The sequence below is a fragment of the Macrosteles quadrilineatus genome, unplaced genomic scaffold (genome assembly GCF_028750875.1).
Source record: "Macrosteles quadrilineatus isolate MER2022 unplaced genomic scaffold, UCM_ALF_1.0 Scaffold_27__1_contigs__length_1626561, whole genome shotgun sequence".
Lineage (NCBI taxonomy): Eukaryota > Metazoa > Arthropoda > Insecta > Hemiptera > Cicadellidae > Macrosteles > Macrosteles quadrilineatus.
The window spans coordinates 531,543-553,171 of record NW_026542620.1 but is presented as its reverse complement, the minus strand read 5'-3'; the positions used below and the strand labels follow the sequence as shown (position 1 = coordinate 553,171).

The 21,629-nt window shown below is 34.0% G+C and overlaps 1 protein-coding gene across 1 annotated transcript; it reads right to left on the bottom strand.

The window, feature by feature from the left end:
* Positions 1-1,478: 1,478 nt before the first annotated feature.
* LOC129005617 (uncharacterized) lies at positions 1,479-13,833 on the bottom strand. The gene is made up of 4 exons (XM_054434568.1): positions 13,369-13,833; positions 10,166-10,238; positions 2,726-2,750; positions 1,479-1,978 (listed from the first exon to the last, which is right to left on the bottom strand). Exons 2-4 carry the CDS (start codon positions 10,208-10,210, stop codon positions 1,536-1,538), a joined length of 513 nt encoding a protein of 170 aa, XP_054290543.1. The 5' UTR covers positions 10,211-10,238; positions 13,369-13,833; the 3' UTR covers positions 1,479-1,535.
* Positions 13,834-21,629: the final 7,796 nt, after the last annotated feature.

Here is a 21,629-nt window from a genome sequence, read left to right as displayed (position 1 = left end):
TGTAATAATCCTATAGTATTAAGAATAAATAGGTGAAAATGTTTTTATAGGGCAATTCAGAGTTATTTAATAAGATTTTTATAGTGTTGGAATTTTTACACAGAGTCATTGTTAGTTTTCATTGTTGAGCAAATGGTACAATTCCTTTAAAGAGTGTCACAGTCAGAATCTTTTGGGGGAAATAAATTATTATCAGAGGAGGGAGCAGGTAGCTGGTTCGATTGATACGGAAGTGTTGTTGGAGGTTGTGCCAGTTTGAACATAGATGAACCACCAAAGTACCAAATTAGCTATAAAATAATAAAGCAACATTCTGATAAACATTACTACGATTGAATACAATATTGTTCAATCAGTTGGACTGCGAGACGACCTTCGTTTTTAATCGTTGGCCAACGAAAGGATTTGCTTGGTACAGGTCATCTCAACTATTAGATTAAAAACCACTCTTCCATTGATACTTTCGAGATCGGTGTGAAACCGCACCATACCTCCCCTTTGATAAATCCATTCAACAGTTTCAATAAATTTCCAACTGATTGTGTATCTCAAGTTCATTTTTATTTAAAAGAACACAACAACGACTGTAAACTGAAACAAGTGTATTTATTAAACTCTGTGCAATAAATTCAAATTGTTACTCACTTTTAGTTCTCAATAACCTTGGTATTTTAGTATATGCAATAGTATTTAATTGATAAACAAAAGGTAATTCAGTAAATCATAAGCCACTACAAAAGATTCACCTTTTAAGTGCAACACTAGTCACTAGTGTAGTAGTGAGCAAGTAAATTCAGTGTAGAATTAAGACTGGTAAATTGATCTCATTAAAGGTATTACTTTTTTGGAAGAACTACAAACAGTGCCAGGGGCGGTCCCCTAAGGACCTTTGGGGAATATTTATATTTTGCAGGGTCCACTCATATTTTTCAATTACATCAAGCTTCCACTGCCAAAAAGCTCTGTCTGATATTTTTATTTTCTAGAGTTCTTCCAACCCAGGGGCAACCAACATTTGTAAAGAATTCATTTGAGAGCATTGCAAGGAGCAAATATATTTAAATATAACATTTAAATATATGAGAGTCTAAGTCAGAGTTACTTTTCTTTTTTTTCTTTACAGTTATTAGTGTAGGATCCGGGCCAGTTACGTAATTTGTTTATGTTTATGATCCATACAGCTTTCTGTCATAATATTTGTGAGAGTAACCAAGCTTTAAATTAAGGGATTTTACTACTGGGTTTGTAGTTTAACGTAGTTATTTGCATTGTCCAAAGTCAATGATAAAAGAAAAGATACGTTGCAAATGGGTTCGCCTTAATTGGACCGTAGAAATATGTAAAATGTCGAGGAAATCGACCTCTGTCTACCTAGAGTGGGTCTTGTGTATTCGGACTGCGCCCCTTAAGGAATCCACGAAACTCGTTGTCACCTGGGATTACCCATTTATGGTTCTAGGATCAGAAATACGCCATAATATAAGTAAATAAGACGTATAATTCAGATGATTCAAAGGGAAATCAATGGGTACAAACTAGTCAGTTGGTGTCACCTCGAAGGCTGCGTCACTGTTCCAATCTTCTGGGCAATTGACTTGTCTATTGTCGTATCGGTTCATGGAAACTATATCTTCACAAGGTTCAGGACACTGATACTTAATGGTTATTTTAAAACAGTGTCCGTCTGTAGTTTTGTAGACAAGTGTAAATTCGTTTACAATCGGATGTGGTCGGCGGTTGATGTAAATCCCTTCAACTTTGCCAACTGGACAAGAGTCTAGAAATAACCTAGCCAAGATTAAATTCTCATAAGTTATATATCCAACTGCCAAGGATGTCCCTTTCTTGGTGTATTGTCGGCATTTGAGCTTGATGTTTGAGTCAGCTTTTAAAGTGATAAAGGAAGGTGCATCGACAGAATCAGCATCTTTGATCAAATCCATGATTTCGTAATCTCCTTTTGGTAACATTCTGTCTTCTACAAAACACACAGAGTTGATTGTAAAAATTAATAATTCTCGATCAGCATAGTAGGAGTAATAACATCTACTGAAAGAAAATAAAACTACTTCTTAGAACTTTAAATATATTTACACTTATAGTATTAAATCACAGAAGGTATACACATACAAAAGATGGTAAGTGGTGATCGAATTCGATTGGACACTTCAATCGTTATCAGACAAAATATGCGAATGACAAGAATCTAAATATATATCCCTAAATATATATCCTAAATATATATCTAAATATATATATATATATCACTACTTATATCCCGTTGGCTACCGGAAGTCCTGGACAAGACGATTCTATAAGTGCAACTGGAGTTAATATTTACTTATTTTTAATTAGTGTTTTTATATTTTCCTTATCGTTATACAATTATTTCCAATCAATTATCGGATATAATAATTGTCTACAATTCTTTAAAATGGATAGATTGTCCTCTATTTTGTATCAAGTGTTGTGCTACATTTGAAATTGCAGGATTGTTCTTTTTCCAACAACATATTCTAGATAAATATATTTACCGTCTCGAGAGTCAACAGTATAGGTGTAAATATATTTAAAAAGTTACTAGACGTATTTTTATTTACTTTCATTAAAAATAATGTATTAAATAATAACTCACAAAATAACTCATTGATATCCTATCAACAGTTGTAGACAATATAAACCTAGTTTACTTAGAAGTATAGTAATTCTTTTTGTAAATACTTACTTTCATATTGAATACTTATAGACACCTGAAAAATATGTAAAACATCAATGAAATTTTTGGCAGGAGTAAAGGAGTGAAGTTTTTCGTAAATATTGTTGCAACTAAAATATTGTTGCAATTGTAAAAAAACCGCTTTGAAAAATGCATTAATGTTAGTAGAAAGCACATTTCCTTTAAGTTTTTGAACAATTCCTTTAAGTTTAAACCCTATGTGTAGTGTAAATTCCGTTTCAATTTTAGCACAGTATTTACAATAAGTTTTTGTTTAATTTAAACAACATTCATGAAGAATTCAATTTTAATTTCTTAATCGATAAAAATATGTATTATTATTCTTTGTGTTGTTTTCACTTTGTCTAACTCATCTTAGTACATAAAGATTTTCTGATTCTGATAAATGAGTGATTTCTTAATTATATTTAAATTGTTTATCTCTTTTTTAAGTAAAGACGTTTTTACAAAGCAGTTAATTGATATTGTGATATGTTTAGTTAAAATATTCGTAATTGAGATGCTAACTCTCTTATACTTTACAAATTCATTTCAATCATTCATTTAAAACATTACGTAACTAATCTCATACAATAAAGTCATAACTTTTTTTATTTCACCATCTTAGTCTTAATAAATAAAAAGCGAAATGCTGATCATTTTGGTTTTTAAGGGTAGGATATAGCTTAATTATTTACATTCATAAGGTTATAGTATAATTTAATAATAATCTTAGATCGATCATTGTCAGATAATCCAATCATTTTACCCAGTTAAAATGTTCTCACGCTAAAAGCTTCAATCTCTTTTGGTTAATATAACCCTAAAATAAGGTAACTGCCAATTGCTTATAACATTATTATATATTATGAAATCAAGTTACACCTTATATCATTCATTATAATTCATTCCAATCTCCTTATCAATACTGGAGTTTAGTTTTTAATGTGATTTAATTGTTTACGTTTGATACAAAATTTTAAAATTGATTATATGATTTTACATTATTTTTCTTATTATTACGGCACAATAGTTTAATAGTTTAATAATACACAATTGCAGACAGGAGACAGAGGCAATGACCTATGCTGTGTGACACTGCTCATGATAATTTAGATAAACCATTTGACTGCTTAGAGTTAAGTTCCATTTCAGAATATTCTAGTTTTTATGATCACGGTGCTGGGGGGGATAGTTTATGTATTTTCAAACCAATATTAGAAGTTTCAATAAAAACTCAGATGAGTTGCTAGTTTATTTAAATGATTTTATTGCTTCTCTAGATGTCATAGTGTTGACAGAGTGTTGGCTGGGGGAGGGAGGGGAGGGAACCGGTTTGGACGGATTTGACATGCACCAGACTGATACACACAAAAACAAAAATGACGGAGTCATTGTTTACACTAACAAAAGACTTTCTGCTACTGCAACACAGGTTACTTTGGGAGATGTTTACGGGTTGAGTATAGCTTTTTCGTTTGATAAAAAACAAATGTTAATACTTGCAGTTTACCGTACCTTTGATAGTAACCCAGATTGTTTTGTGAATGAAATTGAAAAACATTTTAATAGAATCAATAAAAATGTAAACTGCATTTTTATGGGAGACATTAATTTTGACTTGATTAGAAGAGATTGTATAACTGAAAAATATTTGGATTGTCTATTAGGAGGTGGGTTTGTACAATGTATTGATAAACCTACAAGAGTGTCTGGGGTATCGGAGAGCTGCTTGGATCACATTTTTGTGAAATATAATGACGAATGCAATATCAAATCAGCTGTAATTCAAACGACCATCACCGATCACTACAGTACTGGCCTTACTATCACTAAACCCACTACAACACAACCTGCTTACTCGTCACAAGACACTATACCACACACGTACATAGACCATGCGTTACTTTCATACCTACTGACACATTCTAACTGGGCCCCTTTTAGCGAATTTTCCTATAGGGAAGTAGCTATTACCGTAGGTGGCATGGTAAGACCTAGGTGCGGGACCGATTTACTTTTTCATTTTGATGTCCCCAGAGGCCAAAAACACCATTCGTTTAAATTTTTATATATGTATATATATATATAGGTATATATATATATATATAGATTTTATATATATGTGTCCGTGAACACGATAACTTGAGTAATTTTTATCCGATTTTGATGAAATTTGGTTTGAAGGTGTAAGGCGGGATAAACTTGAATGAGTTCGCGAACCAGCATGATCGGACCATGGGAAGGGGGTTTTACGGTGGGTTTTATGGGGTAAAAATGGGTTTTTCTAATTTTTGACCCTACAAACGAAAAATTTCCCAATTTCTCTTCAGACCTTCTTAAAGAGCCTAAAAAAAACAAATAATTTAGTATATCAAAGTGTTTTTGTACTAAAATTCAAATAATTGTTATTTTAAAATTCTTATGTTATTCTTATGGGGAATATTGTAAAATGTTGTAGTCTGCTTGTTTATGGATATATTTTGATCAAACTTTATTTATTTTATACTAAGTTATTAATATTTCTCTAAAAACACACTTTTTTACCCTCCCTGTAGCAGCAAGCCTATGTACTCATAAAAATTAATGTTTATTAAATACATTTAATTGAAAATCAATTCAGGCAACTGGAAATTCGCTTAGTCGGCAGGTTTGCTGCGGCGGGGGTATTTTTAAACTCAAACGACATTAATTTTTGTTCTAGCCATTTTAGTAATATAATTGTTAATTGTATAAATTCTTCAAAGAAATTAGTTGGTAACAAATCAACAAGGCTCAATAAACTCAAACCATGGATAACCGTTGACTTAATCAGACAGATCAGATTTAGAGATAAAATCAGCAAAAGAGTAAAAAGACAACCCTTTAATATAGAATTGAAACATTTTTACCATAATTTAAAGACAAATGTTAATACTAACTTAAAGCAAACAAAACGGAATTATTACCGATCAAAACTTAATGAAGCATCTAAGAATCCCAAGAAGCTATGGGGATTAATCAATGAACTGGCTGGCAGGGTGAATAAAAAAGAACCGTTTCCTATTGAAAAATTTGTTTCTAGCTCACAATCTCCGATTTCTTCATCATACAAAGGAGTAGCAGATGAGTTCAATGAATTCTTTTCTGGAGTAGGTAAATCACTCGCTGACGCAATTGATTATAGTGGGGACCCAGTTTTGAATGACTCTGACTACCGCCTTGATTGCGACTTTACGATTCAGCCAATCACTGAACTAGATCTCCGACGCTATGTCTTCAGTTTAAGGGGAGGGTCTGCTCCGGGCTATGATGGTGTATCGGCCGATGATGGTGTATAATTTTAATATTTTGGGGGAGCCACTTTTACATATAGTCAACTTGAGTATCACCACAGGATCCTTCCCAGAATGTCTTAAATTAGCCAAAGTATTTCCTCTATACAAATCAAATGACATCACAAATAAAACTAATTACCGACCAATCTCCTTGCTTAGTGTTTTTACTAAGGTGATTGAAAGAGTGGTGAAAGATCTATTAGTTACTTACTTACAAATCAATAACATACTCAGTGAGCGTCAGTACGGGTTTCGTCAGGACAAAAATATTTCAGATGCGTTGTTCGATATTAATAAAGAATTAAATTCTGCGATTTCAGAAAAAAATCATCCATTATTAATTTTTCTTGATTTAAAAAAAGCATTTGATTCTGTTGACCGTTAAAAATTATTGAGAAAAATGGAAGACATTGGTATTCACGGCAACTCACTTGCATGGTTCCAAAGCTACCTTTGTAACAGATCACAACTTGTTTCCATTAATGATATTACTAGTAATGTATTGCCAGTAGACTATGGTGTGGTCCAAGGCAGCAACCTTGGTCCAGTTTTATTCTTAATTTATATAAATAATATTTCCAGACTAAACATTTTTGGTCAAATCTTTTTATTTGCCGATGACAGCCTAATTTTCCTGCATGGAAAAACCTGGCCCGAAGTGTATGACAAAGCCACACACGATCTCATGATAATTAAGAAGTGGTTAAATCAAAATGTTCTTTCATTAAATGTTTCTAAGACAAAATTCATGCCTATTTCTATTAGCAAGAGTACAGACTTCAATTTAGCCAATTTAACAATCCACGAATGTGACAATTATCAAAGTAATTCTTGCAGATGTGAAAGTATAGAAAAGGTCAACTCTTATAAATATCTAGGTGTATTGTTTGATGAACGATTAAAATGGATAGATCATGTTAATTATGTTAGAAATAAAATTAGGAAATTAATTTTTGCTTTCAAACACATGAGAGAAGTTTTGACGGTTAAGGAATTAAAAATGGCTTACTTTGCTTTTGTTCAATCATTACTTTCGTTTGGTATTATAGCTTGGGGTGGCTGTTATAGGAGTACCTTGGAGCCATTAAATATATGCTCAAAAATCAATTTTAAAAATAGGATTTGGGAAATGCAAACGTTACCCGACTGACGCTTTATTTAAAGAAATAGGAGTCCTCTCTATTCGCCAGTTGTATGTAAAATCAATATTAATAAACATCAATGAAAAATTACAATAACATTTTTCAAAATATTTCACATTTATATAATACAAGATATTCTTCTAGAGTTGGAATCACCACAATTCAAGTGAATTATACTTTTTCTACGACTAATTCATACTATGTTTCACACTAAGTCTATCGTAACATATGTAACGTTTTTAAGGATTTCAAATTTTTTGAATGTGACTCTTTAAAGGTATTTAAATTCCGCGTCAATGATTTCCTATTCAGTTTAAATATTGACGAGGCCGATTCTATTATCACGGCGGACTACCGGCGCACCTGATCCGACCTTTGCACTGACTGACCTTGGCACGTTGTTAGGACTGTCCGCAGTCGAATTACTACTCTCTACACCACTCATACTCAACAATCCACTCATCACTCTCCACTCTCCTCACTACCACCATTACACACGGAACTCACAACACACACACAAACACACACACAGTCTGTCTCTCTCTCTCTCTCTCCCCCCCCCTCTCTCTCCTGGCCACCACGAAATCTAATGCGCAGACTCACCAGCGCTGTGTTCATGAAAATACGTTTACATACATCATTAATAATAACAACCCTTTTATTTTTAATTGCCATTCCACAAATTCAATAATTTACTTTTTTCTATTTGACAGCAACTTAGCAGACGCACAGGTAGCACTGCCTATGTGTGCTAGTTCCATTGTTTATTGTTGAATATTTTGGCTCATTAAAACTTGTATGTATTTTACTATTTTTAGTGTCATAAGTCTCTGTTAAGTATATTTGATTGTATAATCACTGTTTGTAGCCAATATTTTTTGGAATAAACTATATATTCATTCATTCATTCATTCATTCAATACAATTATAATCTATACTTATTTAATACGCGAGCAGGTTTTTTGTGACAATTACTCCTCTAAAACTACTGAACCGATTAACATGTTTTTAGTGTCATTGGAAAGAGCGTAACGTGAATTTGTGCAGGATACTTTCTTTTTGGGAAATAATTAGAGAGTGAGGCCCTGAAAATGGGGGGCCCTTTAAAGTTTCGTATTTCTCCAAAAGATTAACATGGGAAAGAAACATTGTTATGAAACTCCAGCTGTTGTCAGAAATTAAAAGTGAGAAGAACATATGTTAATTGTAAACAGTCAATGTATCTAGAAGATAAACATGGACAACCTAATGCGGCTGTAAGTGGGAAACATTTTTAGAAAACACTAAACACGAGATCAGCTTTTGAAAAATGATAAGATATTTATTTAAAAGAAATGTTGTTTACATTAACCTCCTATGAAATCGTGAGTATTTCCATTAGTAAAATAATCATTGAGTAGTTTGAATTGACTCTTTTAAACTCATCGATTAGTTATTACCATCAGTCATTTTCAAGAAACTCCTGTAATACTTTGCAATTGCTTGATCTCAAGCAACATGTACACTAGTATAATTAAAATAGATTTATCTGCTGAAAAATCTACATGATGAACCTATGAAAACCTATGATACAGTTGTCATTGTTATTTACAATACGCATTGATCAGTAAGTGTTATTTTGTCAATCAATGTAAATATCCTGTTTGGTTAACTAAGGATGTAATTGAATCTGTAAGTTAAGACAAGTATGCGAAAAACTCAAGCTTTCCAACTACCATAACTGCCTTATTAGAACTAAAATATCAGGAGTAAATATATAACATTTAGAACAGCGTATACTAACTATTTCATTTTTGTTGTGAGTTTTGATAACAAGTTTTGAGTTTTGAGTTTTTGTTGTTGATTGATTTTTGGGATAAAAATATGCCTATATGTTAATCGGGAATGTGAGCTATCATCATGCCAAATTTGAGCTCAATCCATCCAGTAATTAATGCGTGATTGAACTTCAAACACACAAACAAACAAACACACAAACTTTCACATTTATGATATTAGTAAGATATCAATTCTTTTTGATACCATGTCAAGTCCGAGAGACAAACATCTAGTTTTGTATTAGAGTCTTTTGTCAAGAACTACAGGAATGTAGAATATCACTTTCAGTAGTAGATATGGCTTGTTCGAGTGAGGAATGTGCTTTTGCACTCGAGATGCATTTTTTTCAAAAATCTGTCTATTGTTGCTGTGTAGCTAGCGTTGGCTGAGATCGTGTTATCGGGTGGCCTGTCGCAAAGCTGTTACAATTTGAAGGACTTCAGTGTGTGTGTGGTGGTGTATTGCGAAAAATATTTGGAGCTCAAAGAACCATCCGAACTCCTGAAAACATTGACCTTGTCAGAAGATCGATTCAGCAGTCAATAGGACTGGCAACAACGAATGCAGGCATGTGAAATCCTAATTGCGGGACTGCCACATGTTGCTCGGGCTTCGTTTAGTGACGAGACACTTCCATATTTCTGGAGCGGCAAATAAGTAGAATATGCTCTATTGGAGTGATGCTAAGCCTAGAGTAGTTCACGAGAAGACCCTATATGCCTTGAAGGACGCAATTCACCTTGAGGTTGGCCGCACAAATGCTTCACAGAGTTATCATCAACTCAAGAACCAGAATACAGCAGTGCATTTACGATTAGGGACACCACTCGATATGCTGTTTAAAACTAAGTCAAGTTATATAAAAAAATCTCCCAGGTGTAACCTTTTAATCCCAATATAAAGTTTGGTTCTAATATTTTTGGTTGTCTTTTAATGTACATTCAAAATGAGTTATACTTCCCTGTCCTACCCTGTATTTCTGGTTGTCCTATTATTTTACAGCGACTCAAAAACCATTGTTTCTCTGTAGTACATTATTATACTTTAGATCACTGGATTATTATATTTTAATATTTTAATTTAAGCCTCGACGGTCTACGAACACTTTATTAGTGATATAGTAACATTGTTGATTAACATATTGTTGTATAAGACGTAAGCCATTACTTTACCTTGTGTTTCTGTGATGTCTGTTCGCTATTTCCGAGTCTCAGCATCCTCTGAACTCTTGATGCGATGGGCCTTCTGTAACCACCTCAAATTTCAATAGTCATTTTTGTAACTAGTGGGCAGAGGAAGCTTGCACTCGTGCTACACATTATATTTTTCCTACAGTTACTATAAATCATATAAATAATTTAGTCTTTTGAACACTGTAAAATACGTTTTTAGGTTAGGCCAAATCTGTAAAAAAAAAGATACCAAGATGAATTAAAACACGTAAAGATTGTTATTTTACCACTCTTTCCTCAAAAAGTCGAGCAGTAAAAAAATTTGCATATCCTGTTCTTTGAAGTCTTTGTAGGAAGAGGCTCGATTCGTATTCAGCAATCGTTTTCCATATCTCTGTGGTCTAATTATCTCAACTAATCTTACTTATTTTTTTATAATCAATGACAAAATCATAGATTAAATAAAATAACTCCATATTTCTATAGAATATTTTTATATCTAAACAGAAGGTAGTTATAACAAATTATATTGCACTAAAACAAAATGAAGATTATGAAGATTGCTTTAAAAAATAATTTTGACATCTAGTAGTTTACTATGTATACTGAACTAGCAGTTACACGGCGCGCGTTGCTGCGCTTAACAACTATTATTTTAAATGGTTATTTGTTCTTTACGATGAATAATAAAAGTGCATACAAAAAGTATAAATATGATAATTTACTTAATTGCTAGTGGATAAACAATGTTTTTTTGTTTTGTTTTTTTCATTAGGTATATAAATATATAAGTTTTCAGGCGTACCTACCACCACGTGAGCACGCAACAGACAGCTGTCCGTGTGAAAAGCATGCATTTTACAAATTTAAACCGATGATAGTCAGGGATTGCCCTAGTGCCTTATAATGGTGATTGCGAAAGCAAGACACATAGGAAATTGTAGTTGCTTAAATTCAACGGGTAATTCGGATTAAATCATCAGTGTTCTTGGTATTAGGACTATTTCTCCTTTAAACTTACCACTGGTAATTTTTGATTCAATCAATTTTGGTGTCATTTTTTTAATCGTCAGTCTGGTAACGTTACACAGCTTCGGTGGATTCAAGTTTCGCATTCATATTATTAGGTTAATGACGAATTGAGAGGCATATGAATACCCGAGATAGCACGCACGATTATTATTCACTTACTAATTTATGTTAAGAAACTAATAAAATGTATTTTTTAGTAAAATATTAATAGCTTAGTATAAAATAAATAAATTTGCCAAGTTTGATCAAAGTATATTCATAAACAAGCAAACAAATAACATGGCAATTTTAAATTTACAATTTTTTGAATTTTCTCCGTTACCAATTTACAATTTTGATAAGGATGGCTACAGAAGGCAGCCATCCCAACTAAGAGTTTATTTATACATTTCTATATTCGGAGAAGCTAGAAGGGCTCCCCGCTTGTTACCTGACTTAGCCAAACATTATTTCTACTCATATCCTAAACAACTTATAGTCAAATAACTTATCCATAAGGTGACGTAGAAGGCCGGTCAAAAATGCTACTTCTTTCTTGGTCGAAGGATGGTCGAGCAAGGACGGGAGGACAAGACTGTAGGAAGGTGGGGATAGCGCGTTAACGCAGTAGCGGCAGGCAACGAGTTGGTCATGCAGCCCGGCTTCGCGAAATGCTTACACTATATAAAATATAGCGTGCCGCTATGCGTTACAAGATGCTGTGAACGTTTCACAAGTTCCATAAATCGAACCAGGGTCTTGGGATTTTAATAATAAAAGGTTAGAACCGTACGTTTTAATCCTGTCATTTGATGACACTGACTGTGTTACAAAAGAACAGACTATAACATTGAATAAAGAACAAAAATGTTGGGATCCAAAAAAAAAAAAAAACAATTTATAAGGAATCTACCAGAGGGGAAATATTTGGATGACATTTGCCTAATGTCACAAGCTTTGTATTATGTTGAATCAAAATTTAGATATGGAAAAAGAGCATTTAATTCGATAGAATACAATCCTGATTTGATTAGAACAGACCATATCCACCAGTAAACTATGTATTTAAAATAAAAGAAAATCCATTGGTTGGGGCTAATGGTAAAATCTTTACAGTCCAAGGAAGTAACCTTATGCTGCTTCATTTAAGAATAAGACAGGGTTGGTGGTTACAGATGTATATGTGGTTATGGATATATAAAGCTATATATATATATACAGGGTGTCCCGTAACTCTCTGGACATATGTATATAGCGTTATTCCTTAGGTCAAGACAAACACATTTCACCATAGGAACATGGGTCTGTGGGGTCTAGTTTACCGACTGTCGGTATTTATGTGTTTTTTACAAAAAAAAAACGAATAACTCCTAAACAGTTTGAGATACAGCTTTGATATTTTACAAAAATGTTTATCTTATTTAAGACCTTTTATCGTCAGAAATTATACTAAAACATCATTAACCGTTTCAAAATGGCGGCCATTTAAAATATTTGATGCCAAATTTCACGAAAACCGTTAACTTAACAAAAAAAGTGCAAGAGACAAAAAAGTTTGTTAATTTTATGTTGTTTTCAATGATACCTTACTTGTTAAGATTGGATAAATAATAACAGAGAAACTAGTTGTTTTCGTAATGTATGACCACCTTTTTCCATTTAAACAATGCTAAACAACGTAAAAGGAGTATTAGCATTGTTTAAATGGAGAAAAGTGGTCAGGCATTTGGAAAAGAAGGCATTTCTCTGTTATTATTTATTCAATCTTAACAAATAAGGTATCATTGGAAACTACATAAAATTTACAAACTTTTTTGTCAGTTGCAGTTTTTTTTAAAAGTTAACGGTTTTCGTGAAATTTGGCATCAAATATTTCAAATGGCCGCCATTTTGAAACGGTTAATGATATTTTAGTATAATTTCTAACGATAAAAGGTCTTAATAAGATAAACATTTTTGCAAAATATCAAAGCTGTATCTCAAACAGTTTAGGAGTTATTAATGTTTTTGTAAAAAAACACATAAATACCAACAGTCGGTAAACTAGACACCACAGACCCATGTTCCTATGGTGAAATGTGTTTGTCTTGACCTAACGCTATATACGTATGTCCAGAGAGTTACGGGACACCCTGTATATAGATGGATAGAGATAGATAGATATAGATAGATATGATGTATAATGTACTTACAGTCTCAGTTTTCTTTCTGCAATCTATAAGTTGTGGCTCCGATCTTTGTAATATGTCGTAGTACTGAAACTTAATAGGCTTAGTGACATACTTGTACAGTCTAGAGACGCACCGAAGTGTCTTCTCACCAAACGTGTATATTATGGTGAACTCTAACTGCTCATATCCGTTTAAAGGAAAGTTTTTTTCCCTTTTCGGTTCGTCAATTATTGCTATGTGATCCTTATATTTGTCATTGTCGCAATCATCTTTATTCACATTCTTCACTCTTTCTATCAAGTATCCTTCTGGTGCGTATACAAACACTGTAGCTATGCTTATATCTTTTACGCATGTAACAACAAACAATGTTTTGTCTGTGAATGACTTTTGTTGACGCATTAAATCATCTTTCATATTATACTCTGGTTTGATCGTATAGTGTTGCAGAACACGTTGAAAGTCAATATTTTGTGGAGGAAAGAACTGGACTGAAACAAAAATATGTGGCTTTATTAAAAATAGTTACTGGCAGCATTATCTAACTGTGTTAGCTCTCATATTGGTAAGACAACCCAGAGAAACCGGTCTACCTAGTTAATAGACTTGGTCTTCAACAAGATTTCAAAACGAATTTAAAGTCTTTGAATTCTGTCTAAAATAAAGTGGGATCGTTTTCACCACCTCTGGGTACGCTTTTTTGTATCAAAGCCAAAGGTAATATTAAATTCTTATGGTAACACTTTTTTGAATGACAGGTTTTAAAGTTGTCTTTACCTCATGGGTTCATTCAATATGTGGGCAAAGGGTAAAAACCAGCCTATATGAAGCTGTTAGAAGGACACGTCTGTCTTGATATCAGGGGAGACTACAATGAAAGAAATCACTTGTTCTAAATTTGTTGTCAATTTTGTCGACTTGAAATTACTGTCAATGAACAGTCCTTTAAATGTCACACTAGATCTAGAAGACTTGAACAATACTGACGTCATTGACAGGTACATTTGAAGTATTAGCTGAATCGGATGATTTCTGCCATATCAAAAGTTTAAAGTAAAGATTTCTGAGTATTTTTAAGATGCTCCAAACTCACACACACACACACACACACACACACACACACACACACACACATACGCGTTCGGCAACCAATGTGAGCTCCATGGTATTACACAGTAATGTGAGCTCCGGTAGAAGGAGAGGTTATTTAAAGAAAATATATGTCACTTTTTTAAAAGATGTCTTGTACTTAACTGTGGACACTTAAAACTCAAGGTTTGATTAAAATTTACAACTTGGATTTTGTAATGCAATGTGAGCTCCGGTATGTAAGTCGACCTGAGCTCCGGAAGTGTGTATGGTCAATGTGAGCTCCGGCAGTGTGTATGCTCAATGTGAGCTCCGGCAGTGTGTATGCACAATGTGAGCTCCGGAAGTGTGTATGCTCATTGTGAGCTCCGGTATGGTGTATGCTCAATGTGAGCTCCGGGAATGGTAAATTCGAAGCTAACACCAATACTCGTCTTCGTTCTACGGAAAGTTGCTAGTCTTGCCTAGGAACCCAGTTTTGGATCTGTTCAATGTGAGAGGCATTACTAGCTTCATTCCCGTTCTTGTAAACTTAACTCTAGATCAGACTGTTGCTTCATCCGCTTCTTCATCAGTTAATTTTTCATCTTAAAATCTATAAAAATATCTTTTTGGTACCTATGTTATCACCCACGGGATCTTTGAATAATTTTAGGCTTAACTGAATCTGAAGTATGTGGTTTGGTGGTTGGTCATTGTAATGAATTATATAAGATTAACCTGCATTACACTATCGACAAATTAACTATCAAATATTTATTAAAACACTGAGGCATACCAGGGCTAGAGATTTACATATGTATATCTCTAGCCGTGGAGGCATACTGCAAACGCTGAGTCATACTGCAGCAAAAACAGCCGTATTTAAAGAGCTTAAAGTAGGTCTTTTCACTCTTTTCTCCCTAGGAAGTGAAAATCAGCTGATTTAAACTCAGTTGTGAGCTTCGATTGTATGCAATCGCATGTATTGAAAGTATGTATAAATCTTTTTCACCACACTATGATGTTTTAGTGGTTTTACATGCGTTAATTGGTGGCTGAAAGCACAGATAATATAACCCCTACTAGTAGGGGTTATATTATCTGTGCTGAAAGTTACATTTTGCTGGCCATGCCAGCTGTCATCGTTATTTGGGGACCGAGCAGGTCCCTAGGGCCGCAAAATCAGCTGCCCGCTTACTTACTTAAAACATGAATGCATATTAAATACACAATCAGTATCCATAGCATTCCAATAGAATTATTTTATTGTCACCGTTGCCTAGCAACTATTTATTTTTATTTTTGCTGATTCCTCGAATTATTTCTTCACATAACCTTAAAGTTGTAGTTGTGTTGACCATCAGTGTGCATTATTATAGAGGTGAATAGTGGCAATAGGGTATAGTGTGGTGCAAAATAGCGTTCGTACCACGGACGGAAATGGTTTTGCAGCTCTCGATCAAAACGAAGTCGAGAACTTAAAAACTATCTCGAACCGGCAAAACCTTATTTTTGGCCCTAGGTACGAAATATACTATTAAATGGGTTGTAGCTTAACCGGGTTTCAACTTTATTTAATTTACAGTCTGTTTCAAAAGTAGAAAAATAGGCAAATACATTAACAATAATACAACATTAAAAGTATAGAGATTTACCACTCTCAACACTAGTTAACAAAGAGAATTTTGATAACACAGCCGAATCTGAATGGGAGGTTTAATATCGTAAGTAGCTTCAGTCTGTAAATTGTGTTGTGATTGTCCAATAAATTTAGTGCCAGATGAGAGCTCGCCCTGTGGTCGGAAAATTGACCAAAAGTATGTATTTTTCCAACTTATCTATATTTACCCTATGCTGTAAATAAGACATGTAGGCCTAAATGGAATTTCTTCTATTTGGTTTTATTTTCTGTTTACATTTAGTTGTTATTTCGTTACCTACATGGCAACCCATACGTCCCAAGTTATTTTTTAATTTTAAATTGGTTTCTTGTGTTTATTTTTGAGCCTATTTTAATTTATAAAGGGATTCATCACATCTACAGGAAAATATCCTTCATTTGGTACAAACCGCGTGTAATTCGTTCCAGTAGTATGGTCAGGCTAGCTGTCATAAGTTTTGCAAAAGTTGTTTTGTATTTAAGACGATTTTGAATGATTTTCCAATTTGATAATCTTTTTCCACTAGATTTTGTAATTTCTTCTTTGACTTTTCGAATTCTAAGATTATTATGAAGTGTTCTGTTGGTAACAAACCAAGGTGCGTTGACAATTTTACGTAACAATTTTGATTGGTATCGTTGAATAATTTCAATGTTTGAGGTACTTGATGATCCCCAAAGTTGGATCCCATAAGTCCAAATTGGTTTTATAACTTTTCTGCAAAGTAACATTATTTTTTGTACTAAGTTTTGATTTAGATCCAAGAAGACAATTAAGCTTAATTATTTTTAAATTTAGATATTGTCTTTTAGTCCAGATATGTGCCTTCCAATTAAGCTTTGCATCTAAGTGCATGCCCAAGTATTTTATTTATGTTACTAAATAAAATGGTGGTGAATATTGTTCATGGATACTGGAGGACATGTAGCCAGATTTAGGGTAAATTTTCTGATTTATTTTCATTAATTTTGAACCTCCATGTTTTAAACCAATGTGAAATTTTATCCAAGTTTAACTGTAAATTTGCTGTAGTTTGAACCGGTTTGTCGTGGACGGATAAAATGGTCATATCATCCGCAAATGTGGCAACCATAGTGTTTACAATTTCTGGTAGGTCCGATGTATAGGGAATGGTTCGTAATATGGAATGTATATTGAAGTATGGTTCAAGTACGCTTCCTTTGGGGATTCCTGATTCTAGAGGGTAAAGGTCAGTTAAATAATTTTGATGTTTAATTTGGAAAGTTCTGTTTGTAAGATATGATTTTTAAATATGAAAAACTGAATGGGGTAGCTAAATGTGGCATTCTTGTCAATAGTTCGACATATCGATAGTAATGTACACTAACACAATCGTAATAAACGAAATAATTTAATTATATTTACTAAACAGATGCTTGTTTGCATTAGCAAAATAAATAACAATTTAGAAGTCATTTTGAGAAGTTATCTAAGTATTTCTGTTAAAGAAATGACATTTCTTCATAATCTTAACATCTCAAATTACTTTAATACTTTCTTCTGAAATGGCTTCCATACTAAATTCAAACTCACATAACAAGAAATTAAATAACATCTAAACATAAATTAAAAAGTTTTACACCACAATTATAAAACAAATGTACGATTGCTCTTGCTCATTCTTCATCAGATTAGGCATAGGCACGAGACCCTCCTTCATTGCGCAGTCTGTAGTCTTGGAGATAAGAGAGATATGCGGTAAAGATAAGGGAGAACTGGAACGGTCCTTGCGACCCTTATAAATGTGGTGTTGTGGGTTTGCAATATTTATCTCAAAATCCAGCGCAAGGTTAACTAAATTTTGGAATTAGGGTCTGAATACGTGATTGGTGAAATCCAGGAGGCAATACTGAACTTGCACTACTTATGTTAAATCGCATTTTTTACCTTATCTACTAAAATTATGCTATTTTAAGCACTTTTTCCTTTGGCACTTTAGGGGGAAACGACTATTTCACCCTGAAAATCGCGTTTGAGAATCGAGAAAAGCTTTAGAAATCGGCGATTATAAGCGCTCGAAAAATATTTTTTCCTTTTAATGGTAGCATATTTTTATTATTATTCGAGTCATTTCAAACTTCTTTTCCTCTTGCACTTTTTTAGCAAACACATATTTCACCACTAAAAACACGTTTGTAAATCGTGAAAAGTGTTATCGTGAAAATCATTAATATCGCCACATTTGACTGGTAAGTGTCAATAAAAGAGTGTAAAAGAGTCCTTGGATCCTAGACGTTCTAACTCATAAAACAACGAAAGAATTACAAAGACAATTTATAATCTCACAATATACTAGAAATGATATTTAAATTACAATCACTCTGGTGTTTGAAAAACTATTTTTGGACTGTAAATAACTCTCCAGCTGCTGTTTGAAATTAACGTAATTAACATTGCTCTTATGGGGGACAAATCCAAGATGGCCGTTAGCTTTCATTGACTCCCTTGGAGAACAATAAAAAACTACAAAGAACATTTCTAATCTCACAGTATACTCGATGTTAAATTATAATCACTTTGGTGTTTGAAAAAATATTTTGGACGATAAATCGCTCTTCAGCAGCTGTTTGAAATTATCCAAGATGACCACTAGCCTCCAAGGACTCCCTAATATAACCTTTAGCTGAGCTCCTCAGCTTAACCTAACCTAAGCTGGGTTTACCCAAAATCGGTAATTTTCGGTACTTTGCTGATCTAAGTATGGGTTAGGTTAGGTTAGGTTAGAGTAAGCTAGGTTGGATTACTTTGGTTCACCCACAAATTGGTAATTTTCGGCACTTTGCTATTTTTTACGAATTTTAAAACCTTGGTTTCTGGGTAAAAATGGCGTTTGCTGGAAAACTGTTAGCAGCAATTTTTTTTTTTAAATGGGTTTAATAATAATAATAACACATTAAAAGTAGGGTAAAAAATTTCAAGCTCCAAATATCTTCGGTTTCCATCGCTTTTTGCTATGTTCAAACGAGATTTTCGAGCGTAGGAAAGATGCGGACAAGGAAAGAAAGTTAGGGACAAATAGGGGTGAGAATGTAGAGATGAGCTGAACTAGGCTCTGAAACGACTCTTTAAAAACGGACATTTTTCCTTTTTCAGTTCACAGAGAGCTACAATAACGTCATTGACTTCAAAATCATAATTTGACTATTTCCAAACAGTAAACTTAAAAATGTTAGTCAGTCAAGTACTGATTTATCCAGGCCTTATCTCCTATGGTTGCTAGCTTCATTTTTACGTATTTTGGATAAGTTAAATATATATTATATAAAATATAAAAGTATTCCATGCAATAATATTACCAAATATAATATAATTACACATTGTTAAGATATGCTGACGTAATTAAGCGTTACAAGTTTAAAAATTTTTTAATAATCTTGTGATTGTGTAGGCTTGCTATAAACTTTATAAAATTAAATTTTTTTTCACATTGTACCTGTACTTTGGACCGAAAATATTTTTTTTCAAACACATGTACCAATGCAGGACCAACTAGAAAGTTGGTCCTGGTACCAATAGAATGTGTAAAATTGGTCACTAAATTAATTGTACTGCAAGAGATTCCAAAACACGTCACTGATTGTAAATTACTTATAACTGATAAGTGTAAAGTTAGAGTTTGTAGGAGGAACAGATCAACCGATTGACATTTGTTTTCAGACGACGTGTTATTTCGTTACATTATTGGTACTGTATGTGGTGAAAAGTTACGTTTGCAGCAAAGAATTTAAGAAAGCGTATCCAATATCATACAAAACAGTGATTTGGATTGTTTAGTATAAAAACATTTTTATGAGTTATAAACTGATGACCAAACAAATTAGGCATAAATTACCACCACTTTTGAGAATTCAGAAAAAATAGTTTTATCGACAGCTGAACCTTAGTTTTATACGGATTAAATTAAGAGTTGTCCTTTTTGCGATTTATTACTACGTAAAACCTAAACAATATTTGTAGGTTGGAAATTGGAGGTCAATCACACTCTCGCAATATCACAAAAGTGGACTGACCCGAGTGACCCGACACTGCAATAACTGGGATGGCCTGTTGCAAAGGAAAATCTAAGAAATTGCTTATGAAGTCCATTTGGAGTAAAGTGTGAATAACGTGTTAACGGGACATTCCTGTATTCTGCTCACTCATATTTCCTTTACCTGTCCAAGTACTGAATGTTTATGAGTTTGCTTAGATTAAACAATATGTTAAACACTTTATACCAGGTGCCTACGATTATATCTCACTAGAGGTAGCTAGTCGTGGTTTGTTCCCGAATTAAGAATAAGACATATTCTGTTATTGCGTTATAATACAAACGAGAGAAATTCGCCCATGTTCAAGGTTGTATAAAATAAATCGGAGGCTATAAAGTCTACACGAAGTTGAAGCTATTGTTTTGAAAATAGTCAAGTATATTTTGGTAAAATAAGGATTCGCTGCGTCGCGAGTGACGATGATGACACTTCCGTGATTGCGAGAGAATTTTACGATATGGTTCGGCGGACCCAGGAGACGATGATGTATCCGTAATCGCGGGAGATATTTATCCTGGCAAAGTAACCACGAGCACAGAAAACGTTCTTAATATGTTTTCTGTGGCACGAGGTATGTTGAAGTTAGCACCGTGACCACGAGACATGTCAACGATGGCACCGTGAGTGAAAGATACGTTGACGGTTAACGCCATGACCGCAAAAACGTTGACGATAACACTGTAACCACGAGACATGTTGACGTTGGTACCATGACCGCAAAACATGTTGACAATAATGCCGTGACCGGCGACATAACCGAGACGTGTTGACAATGGCATCGTAACCACAAAACATGTTAATGATTACGCCACGACCGTGAGAAATTTTGACGATGGTACCACAACCGTGAGACACGATGACGATCGCGCCATGAGTGTAGGCAGTGAGGGACATGTTGACGATGGTACCACAACCATGAGACATGTTGACGATCGCGCCATGAGCGTGGGCAGCGAGGGAAGTGTTTGCGATGGTGCCGTGAACGCGGGAAATGTTGATGATGGCACCGTGCTCACAAGCGATGGTGCTTTGACCGCGGGACATTCGGGGACATGTTGAAGATCCGGCCGCGACCGTGCGTTATGTGAGGGGTGTGTTGTGGACATATATATAATACAGATTTGTTGTATTATATAGAGATCTATGGTTATGGATCAGGCGCCGAGATTACGAGATGTGTTGACTGCTGAGACGCCCGGACAACTGAATATAGCGCCGCGAACATGGTCACGGTGGCTCCGTCATCACGGGAGATCTTCACAATGATGTCACAATTGAGGATTAAAGTCATGCAAAAATAATGACATTGTGATAGGCACATGTTAAAATATTTAGGATTGGGCCTGCCTGATTAAACTCTACTGCTGTTTTACAAGTAACCATATATCAGGCCTTAAGACTTTACTCAAGTTTTTTTATGTAGTTGTATTCGTGTCGTATTCACGTTAAATGTCTATATAAGGTTAGCATGTGGTGTTTTATAATTAGATTTATGTTT

What these genes read in the sequence shown, in the direction of transcription:
- LOC129005617 (XM_054434568.1), bottom strand. Translation starts at nt 10,210, where the DNA reads ATGCTGAGACTCGGAAATAGCGAACAGACATCACAGAAACACAAG. An exon ending in AGACATCACAGAAACACAAG is followed by an intron (nt 2,751 to 10,165) that starts GTAAAGTAATGG and finishes CATATTTTTCAG; the next exon opens with GTGTCTATAAGTATTCAATA. An exon ending in TATAAGTATTCAATATGAAA is followed by an intron (nt 1,979 to 2,725) that starts GTAAGTATTTAC and finishes TGTGTTTTGTAG; the next exon opens with AAGACAGAATGTTACCAAAA.